This window comes from Bufo bufo, chromosome 6 (genome assembly GCF_905171765.1).
Source record: "Bufo bufo chromosome 6, aBufBuf1.1, whole genome shotgun sequence".
Lineage (NCBI taxonomy): Eukaryota > Metazoa > Chordata > Amphibia > Anura > Bufonidae > Bufo > Bufo bufo.
In genome coordinates this window covers 304,681,462-304,700,431 of record NC_053394.1, presented here as the reverse complement: position 1 = coordinate 304,700,431, position 18,970 = coordinate 304,681,462, and the positions used below count along the sequence as shown (strand labels likewise).

Here is an 18,970-nt window from a genome sequence, read left to right as displayed (position 1 = left end):
GAGCTTGCTCAAGAATGGCAGCAGGCAGGTGTGAACGCATCTGCACGCACAGTGAGGCGAAGACTTTTGGAAGATGGCCTGGTGTCAAGAAGGCCAGCAAAGAAGCCACTTCTCTCCAAAAAAAACATCAGGGACAGATTGATCTTCAGAAAGTATGGTGAATGGACTGCTGAGGACTGGGGCAAAGTCATATTCTCCGATGAAGCCTCTTTCCGATTGTTTGGGGCATCTGGAAAAAGGCTTGTCCAGAGAAGAAAAGGTGAGCGCTACCATCAGTCCTGTGTCATGCCAACAGTAAAGCATCCTGAGACCATTCATGTGTGGGGTTGCTTCTCATCCAAGGGAGTGGGCTCACTCACAATTTTGCCCAAAAACACAGCCATGAATAAAGAATGGTACCAAAACACCCTCCAACAGCAACTTCTTCCAACAATCCAAAAACAGTTTGGTGAAGAACAATGCATTTTCCAGCACGATGGAGCACCGTGCCATAAGGCAAAAGTGATAACTAAGTGGCTCGGGGACCAAAACGTTGACATTTTGGGTCCATGGCCTGGAAACTCCCCAGATCTTAATCCCATTGAGAACTTGTGGTCAATCCTCAAGAGGCAGGTGGACAAACAAAAACTTACTAATTCTGACAAACTCCAAGAAGTGATTATGAAAGAATTGGTTGATATCAGTCAGGAATTGGCCCAGAAGTTGATTGAGAGCATGCCCAGTCGAATTGCAGAGGTCCTGAAAAAGAAGGGCCAACACTGCAAATACTGACTCTGCATAAATGTCATGTAATTGTCGATAAAAGCCTTTGAAACGTATGAAGTGCGTGTAATTATATTTCACTACATCACAGAAACAACTGAAACAAAGATCTAAAAGCAGTTTAGCAGCAAACTTTGTGAAAACTAATATTTGTGTCATTCTCAAAACTTTTGGCCACGACTGTATTTATCACTGGTAAAGACCAGGTCCTTACGGAGTATAGTATTTAGTCACAACCCTTCTGTTTACTCCAGGCAGGTAATTCTTTTGCGGGCGCACTGCTGACGTCATAACGTTTTCCCGGAAACGGAAATAAGCAAAACCCTTGAAACGCACGGCGGAGGTCATGTGACCAGTTAAAGGTCCATGTCACGTGGGCAGTGTTGGGTTAGAGTTATGTGCATTTTGCCTTATTCTAGTATCCTGTTGTGGGGCTACAAGTACCAGCATGCACTGGGGCGGGGCCTTTTAGCTTCACAGAGCTGGGACTTCATGCATTCAGAGGTCGTATAGCTGGGCTGTGTGTTGCAGTCGTGTATTTCTGTTGTACACGTCATTCTGTATGGCGGATCAGCTTAGTTCACCACATGTTGTACAGTTCCAACAGCCTCATGTAAATGAAATCTGGGTGTGGCGGCTAGACTCCTATAGCTGCTGGAAGGATAGGCCTGCCCCTGACTCCTCCTACACGGATGGATCAGTGATTCTTGAATAATTGGTTCTTATTGATAGGGCGATCGTTTATTTCGCCCCTTACACCCTGGTTGACATATGACTAATTTTATAGCGAAAAATGACAAGAAGTCATGAAAGGGTTACCCGGATTTGAACCAGGGACCCCGCAATCTGTACTCGCATGTTTTAACACTGAGCTATACTATCGCCTCTGCCTCCCAAGCTGTCTGTGACTGTACATGAGCCTATACAGCTGAATGATTTCCTGCACCAACTACAAAGAGATGCATGTCACAAACAAGCATTTCCTATTTCACAGCTATTGATTTATATTTATTTTTTTTCTGTTCAAAAAGTGGCTACCTTGACTGTATGGGTAGACTTCAGGGGGCTATGTAATAGACATTTAGGTAAGGAAACTTATTATAAACTGGTGTTTTATGCCGGCCTATGATATCCCATGTCCTGCCAAAGGATGCCCCTAATTTATGATGAAGTGCGCACATCCTCCGACAGCCCATAGACCTACACTGAATTCTGCGTCAGCTCCAAGCTGTCATAGGTTTAAGCCCTGGTGTAAAAGAAGATAAATTTACTGGCCCTGCCCCCTTTTCTGGAAAGTGGCGAGGGCGGCCTAGAAAAGCCACTAGATTTAGGTTTGCAAATTTCCCTCTTAGAGATATTAATGTGCAATATATCCCTGGGTGGTGAACTAATTGGATTAGGTATGTTTTAAAAATGCACCATGGAATGGTATAAGAAAGAAAAAAAAACATGCCAAAGGGGGCACCTGGATCTGAATCAGGTAGCTCTCAACCTGTAGGTAAATGCTCTACCACTGAGCTACACCCCCGCAGCAGGTATCTGGGGTCAATGATAATGTTGATAACAGACATTTAATCCTCTCGGATGTTGTGGTCAAATGTGACTATGGTATCTAATAGCAGAAAACTCAGAAGCGCTGCCTGGAACGGCTCCCCCACACAGCGATCGGGGGAGCCATTCATTCGTTGTGAAAGGTTTGAGGTTGCTGGAGACTACCAGGCCTTTCTCAGGTATATTCCAATGTAGGCCTGCAGGTGGCAGCACTACAATGGAATATACAGAATTATTTTATTTATCAACATATTCAATTCCATTGCTAAACAGAAATAGCAATCTGACAACTGCATATTGATAAGCCTTTGGGGGCCTAAAAAAAAAAAGTTAGAGTTAAAAAAAAAATTAACAATTCAAATCATCCCCTTTCCCCGTAATAAAAATTAACAATATTTAACCCATATGGCAAACAGCGTAACAGAGGAATGGCCAATTCACCATTTATTCGTTGCTTCACCTCCCAAAAAAAGAATAAGAAGTGATCAAGAAGCCATACACACTCCAAAATGGTATCAAAAACTATAGATCATCCCGCAAAAAATTAGCCCTCATACAGCTCCGTAGACATGTTTATAAAAATTATATAAAAGTTATAGGGGTCAGCTCTGAGCATTCGATGCAGGAACGTCAAAAGACCTCTTAAGGTATCCTGTGGTTTCTGACACCAAAGCAGGATAGAACTCCATTCCCAGCCATTGCCTCAGGGTGCAATCACTACATTGTACACACTGTACGTGAACTATTCCTGCGTGAAATAGTGCAAGAAGGGAGTACAAACAGTATTATAGTAAATCAATTATTATATACCAACATATTCTTCAATTTAAAAAAAATGAAGGGGGCACCCGGATTTGAACCAGGGACCTCTCGATCTGCAGTCGAATGCTCTACCACTGAGCTATACCCCCTTGATGTGCAGTGCTTCTTTTTTTCCTAATGAAACCTTTTGGAGGACTTGGAAAACAAAACAAATGTGATAAGCAAACTTCCACAAATGATCATCTGTGAAGGTTCTCATTCATCCAGGTCATGGTATATCAGTAGTAATAAGTCAGAGCAACAGGACTGGTTGTATTATTTTATTTTTCTTAAAGGTGTGTCGCTAGTCATCCAAATAGCTTTCTCAATTAAAATTGCTTGTACAAGAAGTCTCTGGTAATAAATGCTGTTGACTTCAGTCATGCAAATACAATCATCTTACCTCCATGACTGTAACACGGGTCACCCAGTATTTAATGCTGGAGATTTCTCGTACAAGTCATTCTAACTCAGAGAGCCAGTTGGATGAAAAGTGAAGCGTCTTCAGAAAAATACAAATACAGTCCAGTATTAGTCCATAAAGTCCAGTTGCTCTGTCTTATTACTACTGATATCCACATATGATGAGCTGTTACCATGTGGGGTAGTTTTGGGTTGGCACTGTAGAGGAAATGTATTATGGCATGATGCCTCGGAATGCTTCTCCACTCTTCATTCGGGCTAGTAGGGGAAGCAGGGGGCAAACAGTATTACAGGTAGGCATCTGTGGCAGACACTGTTATTGATGAATGTGCGACAGACATTTCTCAGAAAGACAAAAAGGGATCCAGCAAGTAAAATAAAATCTTTCTTCCGTGGTTCACATAAAAAAAAAACGTCATGTTCTCTGACGCGTTTCAACCAAATTATCGGTCATATTCATAGACTAAAGTACATAGACGCAATGGTCACTTATAAAGGAAGGCGGAATCTGTGGCACACACTCTTATGGGGACATCTGTGCTTGACATTGGTAGCTCAGACATTATAAAAAATGCTGTGCATGTCACAAAAGCTTGAGCACCACTGCCTTATGACAGGGAATACATTTTGTTAAAGGGTTGCCTCATATTTGCATATTTTCTAAAATGTCTAAGTAAATAAAATGTCATTATTATAAAATTATATTATTGTAAAACTGTATTATTGCATCAAGCTTTAAGGCTAGACTGACCGATATTTAGGCCGATAATTGCTCATGAGCGTTTGCATGAACGTGTAATACTGCCACCGATTGCCCGATGAATTTTTAAGCATGCTTAAAAATCAGCAGTTGCCAGTGGCAGATCATGCTGTCTAATAACAATCTGCTGCCGGCATACCACTGGACAGTATGGGGACCAGCGATGGCATAGCGATCGCTCCTTCCTAGCTAGCAAGCGATTGCCAGGAGGGAACGCTACCTTCCCGACAATCGCTTCCTGATCTGCCTGTCTAATGCCTCCTTCACACGTCAGTGTTTTGGTCAGTGATTGTGAGCCAAAACCAGGATTGGAGACTACACAGACATAAGGTATAAGGGAAATGTCTGCTCCTCTTCTGTGTTTAGAGCCGCACCTGGTTTTGGCTCACAATCGCTGACCGAACACCGACGTGTGAATGAGGCATAATACAGGCTTTACTCTGGGAAACAAGCCAGTCACAACCGCAAGAGAACAAACATATCAAAGTAAACATCCAGCTTCAATACCCCTTTAATGATAATGTACTAACAATGTCACACCCAGAAACCAGCTTAATGACAAGAGAAAGGGCTGACTTCACCAAAACAAGACGACTTGTTGCGGAGGGAGGGAGTATTCCGACGATATCCAAAACGCCCATTGTAACCAATCAGAGGGTGGAAGTTAGAAAGAAAGCTGCTGTGACCGGTGAACAATGTCCGGCAGTGTCCTGAGAGAACATTCAAAAGAAGACAGTGAAAAACTGGTAGAACAATTAAATCCCAATGTCATCAATTTAAGGCAATTGTATGAAAAATCTCTCTAGTGCCCCTAGGGGGCCTTACACACATGAATTTGGCTGTAGTGGTTTCTTTTTTCTTTTAGCACTGGTGTTCTTTTAATATTTATATTTTTTGCCACCTGCTGTTTTTTTTTTGTTTTTTTTCTGGCATAGCGTTTTCTTGATGGCATATTTCCCCTATAGAGGAAGTGATGTCAAAAAGCCTGGAAAAATGCCAAAAGCTCCAGTGTGCTGCGTTTTGGAAAGAAGCAAGAGAGATTAAAACCCCTAAGGAACACAAATGCCAGGAGCAAAACAAAAAAAAACGTTGTGTGTCCTGCTATTAATATTTCTCATCGACTTTCAGCTAACATCAGGAGCTTGCGGCAAAAAAAACAAAAACATTACCATAAAGGCTGGTGCAAAAAAAATATGCAGAAAGTGCAGAAATGGCAGGAAAAAACTATGTGTGAACCCACCCTACCATGCACGCGGCCATTGGTCGGCCGTTCGTGCATTGGGGACCGCAATTTTGCGGTCCCCAATGCACGAGCAACATCCGTGTGGATTCCGCAGATGGATCTAGACCCATTCCACTTGAATGGGGTGGGGTTCCGTGCCTTCATTCCGCACCTTCCGGATTACGGACCCATTCTAGTAAATGGGTCCGCATCCGTGATACAGCGGACCTGCTGTTTGTGGACATATACTCAGAGTCATCATTTATTCCTTTTAAATTTCTAGTGCTCTGGTCCTTACCTCTGGTTTGTGACCTAGCAGTATATGGCACATGACCACCACAGCCAATCACTGGCCTCAGCAGCCCAGTGTATTTAAAAATAAAATAATATTTAATAAAAAGGAGGGTGTTTATTTTATGTTGAGAGGGTCTTTTTATCTTCTATGAAACTCTTATATGCTCAATATTACATTAAAAAAAAATTTGTGATATTTTTCTTACTGTACTCCTACCCTAGGTGTCTGCAGTCACCACCCAGTCTTTACCCTAGCCCTGGTGCATTGTAGAGTAATAGTCACTCGGCAGCTGGCTTAGGTGGCAGCGAACAAAACAAGGGCTGCCCAAAGACTTTCGTCACTCGTCTATGTACACAGACACAGAGCAAATCACCATAAATGTGCAGAAGAGGAGAGTCCTGCTGGGCTTGCACTGCACTGATGCACTGACCATCCCCTATGGGACTAACAGCAGTACCCCTCAATGAACAGCCACAGCCCGCTTGCTTCACTGTGAGGTGTTATAAAAGTATTACATTAACCCTTTAGGAATTACAGCCATTTTTACACAGTTCCTCCATTTTTACTGGGTGAAAAGTAATTGGTCAGCCTATCCATGGATAAGCCGTTTCATTGTCCAGTGTGGTCTGTTACCTGAAGGAAAAGAAAGGCTCATAATCCGCAGCATACCATGTCACCTGTCAAATACACAGGGGCACATTTATTAAGACCAGCGTTTTAGACACCAGTCTTAGGCTACTTTCACACTTGCGGCAGGACGGATCCGACATGCTGTTCACCATGTCGGATCCGTCCTGCGGCTATTTCGCCGTGCCGCCAGACCGCTGCTCCGTCGTCATTCGGCGCAGGCTCTCTGAGAGAAGGACGCTCGCTTAGCCGCTCCTTCCTCAGTGTACCTGCGCCGATGACGTCAGCCCTACACCCGGAAGAGAGGTCTTCTCTACCGGGTGTAGGGCTGACGTCATCGGCGCAGGCGCACTGAGGAAGGAGCGGCCGTCCTCTCAGAGCGCCTGCACCGAATGACGAGCGGTACGGCGCAGGCGCGGGATTTGAGGCTGCAGGCAGGGCCAGCGAGAGGAGGAGAGCGCTCGCTGGCCCTGTCAATCAAGTGGAGGAGGGGGCGTTTTTTCAAACAGAGGATGTGGCGGCTACCAGCAAGTCCGCCCAACATGCTGGTAGTGAAGAAATTTACATATAATAAAAGTACGTTTTTTACTGTAATTACTGCACAGCCCGAGGTAAGAGGGGCATATATGGAATCTGCTTACATTAACAAATATAATAAGTCAAAAACAGAAAATTCGGGGTTGGGGGGTGTCAGAAGCCCTTTAAACCTCCCATACTCAATGGCCTACCCAGGCAGGCTACGGGTAGTAGACGGAGAGTCCATTAAGTTCTTCAATACTCCTGCAGAAGCTGCGGCCTGGCTGGAGGGCAAGCCACATCCAGCAAGATCCCCGAGATGCAACCTTTAGATGTTATTACCTGTCAATGTTTTCTCTGTTGTTTGCAGGGGGTTTACTGAAGGCATGTTATGCCAAGTGTGTGCCTTACACACTTTATAGTTTGATACCACTCATGTTTTGTCCCCCTAACATCTGATCTTTATTGCTCATTGCATAGTATGCATTTTCTAGGATTGCATTGTTGGACAATGTTGTTGTTCTGCATTAGCTGGTGTAAAGCAGCATCTATGATAAGCGAAAACCTGTGATACTCTGCAGACTTACTGCTATAGAAGGGCAGAAATATGATTGTAGGTATAGGGATGAAGGGCTCTCCCCTTAGATAGGTGTATTTACATACTACGAAGTTAGGGCACCAGTCCTCTGCGTGCTACTTAAGTTAGTTACAGTGCGAAGGGTTAAACTAACCAATAGCACACCCCGTATACTGTTGTGCCACACAGGACCTACTACCGAGTATCCCGTTGCATGTGTGTGATGCCCCGGATACCTGCTGCTAGATCTGCCTTTTAGATGGCCTTTAATGAACCATTGTTAAATGTTTGGATTTTTTTAGTTCTTAACTACCATTGCATACTCACCTATGTACTATCATATCATGTGAAAGGTATAAAGATGTATGACCGGAGGTGGCCGTATGTAATAGAGTGTAGGGAGCGATATGCATATTCCATGATGTTACAATGGCAGACATAAGGTTAATGTCTTGGAATGTCAGGGGCCTTGGGAGTGTTAGGAAGCGTACCATGGTGTTCTCAGTGATCGGTCAGTTCAACCCTCATATCTTGTGCCTACAAGAGACCCACTTACTCCCTGACAAGACTAGGAGATTATGTAAAGCTTGGCTCCAATGGGCTCGCCACTCATGCTACTCTAACCTGGCTAGGGGAGTTTCTCTTATGGTTAATAAATCCCTAAGATGGGAGGTGGAGAAGCTATAGATGGACAATGCGGGAAGGTATATTTTTGTGGCAGCATATATTAATTGCATACTATATGTTATACTGGGGATCTATGTCCCTCCTCCTTCCTCCCTCCAAGTAATACACCAGGCGATATGTTTCGCGGCCACTTTTCCCTCAGCACGGATTATATGTATGGGGGACTTTAACATGACCCTACACCCCCTACTGGACAGGTTTCATGGTGAGGAGCAGCCACGAGGGAGTGCTCAAACCGAATCACCATTGTCCAAATTGATGACGGAGGTGGGGTGGGTGGACTCATGGCGCCTTAAGTACCCTGATGATCGTACTTACTCATGTCAGTCAGCTAGCCATAACTCCTTGTCCCGCATTGACTATGTCTTTGGTGGCTCCACAGTGTGTTCACTCCCTTATCGGGTGGAGTATGGTGCCAGAGGGGTTTCGGACCATAACCCTATCCTACTATCTCTATTGATGAATGTGGGGGGTATGTGGCGCTCCATGAGGGTGCACCCCTTTTGGCTTACATTGTTCCCGCCTTCGGACCGAATTCCGGACCAACTGTCAGTGTTTTTGTCCGACCACCCTTATTATAATGATAGGTCAATGGTGTGGGAGACGCTGAAGGCATACTTGAGAGGGTGCTTGAGATCCTCTATCTCCTTTATCAAACGTAACTCTGCTAAACAAGAAAAACACCTAGCTGAGGAGTGTGCTGAGATGGAGAGGCTGTATGTTGCGGACCCAACGCCCCAAAATAGGGAGAGGTGGTTACAAATCGGAAGACATTACCATAACTTTATTACAGGAAAAGGCCCAGCGCAAAATGTTCTTCACTAAGCAATCTTATTTTGAACTAGGCAATCAGTCTAGTAAGTTGCTGGCGCATATCGTTCACCAGAATCAGGCATCTCCTGCTATCCTGCGTATTAGAGATGGAAAGGGCATTATAGTAGTGGAACCGGAGGCCATAGCTCACCGTTGCTGGGAGTTTTATCAAGACCTGTATGAGGCCCGAGTAGATTACACCAAGGAGACAGTTAATACCTACCTGCAGGAGTTAGAATACCCCAAGCTCTCGCAGGAGATGGCTCAATCTCTGGAGGGCCCAATATTGGATCGGGAGATATTAGAAGCCATTAAGTCTCTGGCGAATGGGAAATCCCCTGGCCCGGATGGGCTACCCCTAGAAGTGTACTCTAGATATATTGACCAATTAGTTCCTCCTTTATTGCAAATGTATCATGACTCCTTTTCGAAAGGTACCCTGCCGCCTTCACTATACGAAGCTACCATTGTGATACTCCTCAAGCCAGGCAAGGATCCAGTTGATTGTGGATCATATAGGCCCATATCGCTATTAAATCTAGACTACAAAATCTTGGCTAAGATTTTGGCACTGCGGTTGAATGGGGTTGTTTTAAACCTTATTCACCCAGATCAGTCTGGATTCTTGCCTGGTAGGTCCACAACGGATAATATCCGTAGAGTGCAGGTTGTCACCCAAATAGGCCTTCAATGGGGGAGTCAGTGGGCCCTGGCATCTCTGGACACAGACAAGGCCTTTGACTCAGTAGAATGGCCATACCTACTGGCCGCCCTGGAATGCTTTGGAATAGGTCCCGCATTTATTAGATGGATATCAATATTGTATAAACGACCTTCGGCTGGTATTCTGGTGAATGGAATGTGCTCAGCGAACTTTGATCTGGGTCATGGGACCAGGCAAGGAGCCCGTTGTCGCCACTACTATTTGCTTTAGCGATCGAACCTTTAGCTATCCGTATTAGATCTGATGCTCAATTCAAGGGGATAACTATAAGTGAACAAGAGGACAGAGTGGGACTATACGCGGACGACATAGTACTGTTTATGTCAGATGTGGAGTCTACGCTACCCCGTGCTATTGATATCATTGAAACATTTAGTCAATTTTCCGATCTTAGGATAAATTGGTCTAAATCTGTTCTATTTCCGCTATACTCCCTACCCTCATCCTCTCTTAATACCGAACTACCTATAGTATCTGAATTTAAGTATCTAGGGATCCATATCACCAAAGACGCGGCCTCTTTCCATACTCTCAACATACAGCCTCTCCTGAACTATAGTGCAGACAAATTTAGGGTATGGGGTGGTCTCCCACTATCCGTCCCGGGTCGAATAAACCTGATTAAATTAATCATACTACCTAAGTGGTTATATGTGTTAAAGCATACACCTTTCATTGTTCCCAAAAAGATATTCCAGCGTTATAAGTCACTAATGTCTCCATTTATTTGGGGGCAATAATAGACCTAAGTTATCCATTGACGTACTATGTCGCCCTAGAGGAAATGGAGGTATGTCCTTGCCTGACTTATATTTATATTACCTGGCGGGACAATTGAGACAGCTAAGGTCATGGATCTCCTCGGAGAGTGTTCTGATTAGGGCAGAAAGGCAGTTGGCTGCATTTTTGGATATCTCCTCGTTGTGGCCAGTGTTGGAACAGCCAAAACTCTTTAGCCGAACACTCTTGCCCGTACACAAATTAGCCATTCAGGTGTGGGATGCTGGTAAGAAGATGCATTCTTATATAGGACTGGACCCCAATATACCCTTGTGGGAAAACCCTATGTTTCCCTCTCTTCATACTGGGATGGATAAGCAGTTCTGGAAGGATCATGGGATTACCGTCCTGGGTGACCTATATTCCAATAATGTGATTAACACTAGTGATGAGCGGCAGGTGCCATATTCGATTTCGACGAAATTCGCGAATATTCAATAGAATATTCGTTTTATATTCGTCGAAATCGAATATTCGTCATTATTCTAGTTATCGCGATTATTATGCGATTTAAATAATCGCGGATTGCGATTTTAACTTAAGGCTACTTTCCTATTGGTTTGATATCTAGAATTAGCGAATATTCCTCAAAACGAAGATAACGAAGTATTCTACATCTTTGTTTTAGCTACCTATTCGTCAACTTCGCTAATTCTAGCAATCAAATAGGAAAGTTGACTATAGAGACAGCTAAGTTTAATTCGCTATGCGATTATATTACTTTGCTTTTTTTAAAAAAAATTTTAATAGTTAAATACTTGATTATTATAATGATTCTATTTATAAAAAAATAAATGAAGCAAAGTAATATAATCACATAGCGAATTAAACACAGCTGTCTCTATAGTCAACCTTCCTATTTGATTGCTAGAATTAGCGAAGTTGACGAATAGGTAGCTAAAACGAAGATGTAGAATACTTCGTTATCTTCGTCATATTCGCTAATTCTACCAAGCCAACCATAGTAAACCAGGTCCAAGTTGAAATAGCAATTCGATTAATTCAAGTTATAATAATCAAATTTCGATTTCAACTTAGCACTGCTATATTCCATATTAGGCTAGAATTAACGAATATGGAATATAGCAGTGCTAAGTTGAAATCGCAATTCGATTATTATAACTTGAATTAATCGAATTGCTATTTCAACTTGGACCTGGTTTACTATGGTTGGCTTGGTAGAATTAGCGAATATGACGAATGTATTCGTCATATTCCTCAAAACGAAGATAACGAAGTATTCTACATCTTCGTTTTAGCTACCTATTCATCAACTTCGCTAATTCTAGCAAATAATAGGAAGGTTGACTATAGAGACAGCTGTGTTTAATTCGCTATGCGATTATATTACTTTGCTTTTTTTATTTTTATAAATAGAATCATTATAATAATCAAGTATTTAACTATTCAATAAAAAAAAAAAATGCAAAGTAATATAATCGCATAGCGAATTAAACTTAGCTGTCTCTATAGTCAACCTTCCTATTTGATTGCTAGAATTAGCGAAGTTGACGAATATATGGAGCTAAAACGAAGATGTAGAATACTTCGTTATCTTCATTTTGAGGAATATGACGAATACATTCGTCATATTCGCTAATTCTACCAAGCCAACCATAGTAAACCAGGTCCAAGTTGAAATAGCAATGCGATTAATTCAAGTAATAATAATCGAATTTCGATTTCAACTTAGCACTGCTATATTCCATATTAGGCTAGAATTAACGAATATGGAATATAGCAGTGCTAAGTTGAAATCGAAATTCGATTATTATAACTTGAATTAATCGAATTGTGATTTCAACGTAATTCTCAAATCCGACAGTACATTCTAGTATGGAGACGTTCCCATGGTGATGGGGACGCTCCATGAGCACGGAAGTCGTCAGAAGCGGCAACGGGCACTAACTGGAGCAGCCAGGAAGCCTAAGGACAGGTAAGAACTACTTTTGGGAAGTGGGAAAGAAAAAAATATAACAATAAAAAAAAAGAATATTCAAAATATCGAATTTAAAGCACTATATTCGAAATATTCGCCCAAAAAATTTGATATTCGAATATTCGCGCTCAACACTAATTAACACCTTTGAACAACTGTAAGAACGCCATAATCTACCTAGAACCACATTTTTTAAATACCTTCAAATACGACATGCTATGAACACCGACTTTAGGGATATTACAATAGCAATCTCTGACTATCCACTGATCGGTGTCATACGCTCCCAAGGCCCCATGGGATTTATCTCTGCTCTTTACACTCACTTGCTGAGTACCACGATGCATAAGGCCCCCCTCTTGGTATTATCCAAATGGGAAACTCTAATACCGGGTATCACAAATGAAGATATTAGTGACCTATTAAGAATCTCCTGTATTGGTTTCCCCATCCATAAATAATAAATTTATACAGCTATGTATTATTCACCAAAGTTACCTATCGCCCGTCCGGTTACAAAAAATAGGCAAATTGTCACATTCTAGGTGTCATAGATGCGACTCGGAAGGGGCAACTTTCTGGCATCTTATATGGGATTGCCCGTATATACAAACCTTTTGGTCTGACATCACAAGCTTTCTTTCTACGCTTACACACCTCCCGATAGCACTAACCCCACAAGTATGCCTGTTTGGTATACTGGATGAAGAGGTATATCCTCACCATGTTAGAATACTCTTGAGGGAGACATTGTTTCTCGCACGGAAAGCTACTGCGATTCGTTGGATGGGCGATAGACGACCTAATCATAACCAATGGAAAGTACTTGTGAATAATGTGGTATCCTATGAGAATATTGTATTCAAGAATCGGGGTTGTCCACAGAAATTCAGTAAAGTATGGGGACCCTGGTGTTCATCTATGCAAACTATGTATTCAGCTCCTAGATTTTCGGATAATCTTAACGCAATATTAGGATAAGATGGTTTTGTACTCACTACAAGTATGTGCTCTGTCAAACATGATTGCTCTGTACATGTTTTACATACGTGAATTGTCATCTCACCTTTATTGATATTGGTATGTATATGGTACTGTTTATGTATTTGAATGTCTCATTGACCTTCATGTACACTGATGTTCTTTGAACTTCTCTGATGATTCGTTCAATAAAACGAGTTTATAAATTAGGGGAAGGGTCAGCTCCCATTAAATGTTAATGTTTTCTGTCCTTGCTGGATATAGCATAACCTCTGTACCTTTGTATCCAGAATTCTTGCATATCCTTGTGTCATCTTAGTATATCTTGGGATCTGTGGTCCTTCTCCCTTTCATTCTGCCAGCATTGAAGTTTTGTGTTTCTCTGTGTATTAGGTTTATTGGCTGTTTGGTGAGTTTTTTTTATTTTTTATTTGTCTCTGGCGTTATTACTGCCATTATATTGATCAAGGTCAGTTTTTTTTTAGTGTCTTTATTTCTGTTCATCATTTATCCGCTATCATCCTGCATGCCATCACCATCTTCCATCTACTCCATTGCCAGACTACCATCACCTTCATCCATTTGCCATCAGTCAGTTCCTGTCATCTATTGGAGAGTTTACTTCTGTATATTTGTTGTCCATCAGTGTTGATACGTTTCATAATAGTATTCTTGCTACACTCCTACTTTAAACTCTGAGGGTATCTGAATACCAATAGGCACGGTTAATACTTAAAGGGGTTATCCGAGTTATGGGGAAAAAAATTAAAACCCATCAGGTCTTACATGAACATTGGTTAAGCTTGATTTCTTAACCCCTTTAGGGTACAGCCTTATTTCACCTTAAGGACCAGGCCATTTTTTTCAAATCTGACCAGTGTCACTTTAAGTGGTGATAACTTTAAAACGCTTTGACTTATCCAGGGCATTCTGAGATTGTTTTTTCGTCACATATTGTACTTCATGACACTGGTAAAAATGAAGTAAAAAAAAATATTTTTATTTATAAAAAAATACCAAATTTACCAAAAATGAAGTAAAAAATTGCAGATTTCCAAGTTTCAATTTCTCTTCTTCTATAATACATAATAATACCTCCAAATAGTTATTACTTTACATTCCCCATATGTCTACTTCATGTTTGGATCATTTTGGGAATGATATTTTATTTTTTGGGGATGTTACAAGGCTTAGAAGCAAATCTTGAAATTTTTCAGAAATTTAAAAAACCCAATTTTTAGGGACCAGTTCAGGTCTGAAGTCACTTTGCAAGGCTTACATAATAGAAACCACCCAAAAATGACCCCATTCTAGAAACTACACCCCTCAAGGTATTCAAAACTGATTTAACAAACTTTGTTAACCCTTTAGGTGCTCCACAAGAATTAATGGAAAATAGAGCTTTTTTGGCAGATTTTCCATTTTAATAATTCTTTTCCAGTTACAAAGCAAGGGTTAACAGCCAAACCAAGCTCAATATTTATAGCCCTGATTCTGTAGTTTACAGAAACACATCATATGTGGTCTTAAACTGCTGTACGGGCACACGGTAGGGCGCAGAAGGAAAGGAATGCCATATGGTTTTTGGAAGGCAGATTTTGCTGGACTGGATTTTTTGACACCATGTCCTATTTGAAGCCCCCCTGATGCACCCCTAGAGTAGAAACTCCATAAAAGTGACCCCATCTGAGAAACTAAACCCCTTAAGGTATTCAAAACTGATTTTACAAACGTCGTTAACCCTTTAAGTGTTCCACAAGAGTTATTGGCAAATGGAGATTACATTTCAGAATTTAAATTTTTGTGAAAATCTTCTATTTTAATCCATTTTTTCCAGTAACAAAGCAAGGGTTAACAGCCAAACAAAAATCAATATTTATGGCCCTGATTCTGTAGTTTACAGAAACACCCCATATGTGGTCGTAAACTGCTGTACGGGCACACGGCAGGGCGCAGAAGGAAAGGAATGCCATACAGTTTTTGGAAGGCAGATTTTGCTGGACAGTTTTTTTTGACACCATGTCCTATTTGAAGCCCCCCTGATGCACCCCTAGAGTAGAAACTCCATAAAATTGACCCCATCTAAGAAACTACACCCCTCAAGGTATTCAAAACTGATTTTACAAACTTTGTTAACCCTTTAGGTGTTCCACAAGAGTTATTGGCAAATGGAGATTAAATTTCAGAATTGTAATTTTTTGGCAAATTTTCCATTTTAATCCATTTTTTCCAGTAACAAAGCAAGGGTTAACAGTCAAACCAAACTCAATATTTATGGCCCTGATTCTGTAGTTTACAGAAACACCTCATATGTGGTCGTAAACTGCTGTACGGGCACACGGTAGGGCGCAGAAGGAAAGGAATGCCATATGGTTTTTGGAAGGCAGATTTTGCTAGACTGTTTTTTTTTTACACCATGTCCTATTTGAAGCCCCCTGATGCACCCCTAGAGTAAAAAAAACTCCAAAAAAGGGACCCCATTTTAGAAACTACGGGATAGGGTGGAAGTTTTGTTGGTACTAGTTTAGGGTACATATGATTTTTGGTTGCTCTATATTACACTTTTTGTGAGGAAAGGTAACAAAAAATAGCTGTTTTGGCACCGTTTTTATTTTTGTTATTTACAACATTCATCTGACAGGTTAGATCATGTGGTATTTTTATAGAGCAGGTTGTCACGGACGCGGCGATACCTAATATGTATACATTTTTTTTATTTATGTAAGTTTTACACAATGATTTCATTTTTTAAGCAAAAAAAATCATGTTTTAGTGTTTCCATAGTCTGAGAGCCATAATTTTTTACGTTTTTGGGTGATTACCTTGGGTAGGGTATGATTTTTGCGGGATGAGATGACTGTTTTATTGGCGCTATTTTGGGGTACGTGTGACTTTTTGATCGCTTGTAATTACACTTTTTGTGATGTAAGGTGACAAAAAATGGTTCATTTAGCACAATTTTTATTTTTAATTTTTTACGGTGTTCATCTGAGGGGTTAGGTCATGTGATATTTTTATAGAGCCGGTTGATATGGACGCGGCGATACCTAATATATATACTTTTTTTTTATTTATGTAAGTTTTACACAATGATTTCATTTTTGAAGCAAAAAAAATCATGTTTTAGTGTTTCCATATTCTGAGAGCCATAGTTTTTTCATTTTTTGGGCGATTATCTTATGTAGGGTCTCATTTTTTGCGGGATGAGATGACAGTTTTATTGGCACTATTTTGGGGTGCGTGTGACTTTTTGATCGCTTGCTATTACACTTTTTGTGATGTAAGGTGACAAAAAATGGTTTATTTAGCACAGTTTTTATTAAAAATCATCGGTGTTCATCTGAGGGGTTAGATCATGTGATATTTTTATAGAGCCGTTCGATACGGACGCGGTTATACCTAATATGTATACTTTTTTATTTATTTATGTAAGTTTTACACAATAATATCATTTTTGAAACAAAAAAAAAATCATGTTTTAGTGTCTCCATATTCTGAGAGCCATAGTTTTTTCATTTTTTGGGCGATTATCTTATGTAGGGTCTCATTTTTTGCGGGATGAGATGACAGTTTGATTGGCACTATTTTGGAGAGCCGGTCGATACGGACGCGGTTATACCTAATATGTATACTTTTTTTAAAATTTATGTAAGTTTTACACAATAACAGCTTTTTTAAAACAAAAAAAAATATGTTTTAGTGTCTCCATATTCTGAGCCATAGTTTTTTTTATTTTTTGGGCGATTGTCTCAGCTAGGGGCTCATTTTTTGCGGGATGAGGTGACGGTTAGATTGGTACTATTTTGGTGGGCAAACGCCTTTTTGATCGTTTGCTGTTGTACTTTTTGTGATGTAAGGTGACAAAAAAATTGTTTATTTAGCACAGTTTTTATTTTTTATGGTGTTCATCTGAGGGGTTAGGTCATGTGATATGTTTATAGAGCCGGTCGATACGGAAGCGGCGATACCTAATATGTATACTTTCCCCTTCCCCCCTATTTTTTACCAATTTTTTTTTACTTATTTGGGGAAAATGAAGTTTTTGTCTATTTTTACTTGAAACTTTTAATTATTTTGGGGGAAAACTTAATTTTTTCAACTTTTTTTCACTTTATTTTTTGTCCCCTTTTGGGATTTGAACTTTTGGGGGTCTAATCCTTTACAATGCATTCCAATACTTCTGTATTGGAATGCATTGGCTGTATGAGTAATACTGTGTGTATTACTCATACAGCTTCCGGCCTGTGAGATCCAGGGGGCTGGACCTCACAGGCTCGTCACCGGACGGCAGCGCGATGCCTTCCTTAGGCATCGCGCTGCCTTCCATGCCATCGGGTCCCCCCTACAGCCGCATGGGGACCCGATGGCACCGCAGCCCACCGCCACCGCAATAGGTAAAAGCTCCAAACCGCAGGTCTGAATTGACCTGCGGTTTGTGGCGATCGCCGACATGGGGGGAAGGTCGCAGGACCCCCCCCCCCCCCGCGCATTTAGCCGAGGTGCCTGCTCAATGATTTGAGCAGGCACCGGCTTCCGATCACCGCCCACCGCGCGGCGGTGATCAGAAATACACAGGGCGTACAGGTACGCCCTGTGTCCTTAAGTACCAGTACATAAGGGCGTACCTGTACGCCCTGTGTCCTGAAGAGGTTAAGAGAGAAACCCATACTTACACCTTTTCATGGTTCTGTTATTGCTGTGTTTACATGCTGAAGTACATGCTGAGGGGGCGTATAACAACAATGACTGAGCTCTCCCTCATGAATATTTGTGGGTGTGAACAATCTGACCTTCCCCTCACCCTGCTCTGCACATCCTAACTTTGCATTAAAAAAAACAGTCACATGATCATCTCCTAGCTCACACAGACAGATCTTCCTGTCACATTTTTATAAAAAAAAAAAAATACTAAATGTAACGGAACGCCTAGCACCCCTAAATAATTATCTGTATCTAATCTATATATGTATCTAAGCTATATCTGTTTCTAACCAATATCTGTATCTAAGCTTTATCTTTATCTAAGCAATATCTGTATCTAAGCAATATATGTATCTAAGCTTTATCTTTATCTAAGCTATTTCTCTATCTAAGCTATATCTGCATCTAAGCTATTTCTTTATCTAATCTATATCTGTATCTATGCTATATCTGTATCTAAGCTACATCTGTATCTAAGCTACATCTGTATCTAAGCTACATCTGTAACTAAGCAATATACAAACCGGATTCCAAAAAAGTTGGGACTTTAAACAAATTGTGAATAAAAACTGAATGCAATGATGTGGAGATGGCAAATGTCAATATTTTATTTGTAATAGAACGTAGATGACAGATCAAACGTTTAATCCGAGTAAATGTATCATTTTAAAGGAAAAATACGTTGATTCCAATTTTCACGGTGTCAACAAATCCCCAAAAAGTTGGGACAAGTAGCAATAAGAGGCTGGAAAAAGTAAATTTGAGCATAACGAAGAGCTGGAAGACCAATTAACACTAATTAGGTCAATTG

The 18,970-nt window shown here is 41.0% G+C and overlaps 1 protein-coding gene and 1 non-coding gene across 2 annotated transcripts in view; both read right to left on the bottom strand.

The window, feature by feature from the left end:
- Window positions 1–3,152: 3,152 nt before the first annotated feature.
- TRNAC-GCA lies at window positions 3,153–3,224 on the bottom strand. The gene has a single exon. It is a non-coding gene; the product is annotated as a tRNA-Cys (tRNA).
- A 1,625-nt stretch (window positions 3,225–4,849) lies between these two features.
- The window catches only part of C6H17orf98 (chromosome 6 C17orf98 homolog), a 38,004-nt gene continuing 23,883 nt past the window's right edge, over window positions 4,850–18,970 (bottom strand). Inside the window, exon 4 of the mRNA XM_040438468.1 lies at window positions 4,850–5,007. Coding sequence (XP_040294402.1) covers window positions 4,850–5,007 — 158 coding nt within the window. The remainder of the gene's footprint in view (window positions 5,008–18,970) is intronic.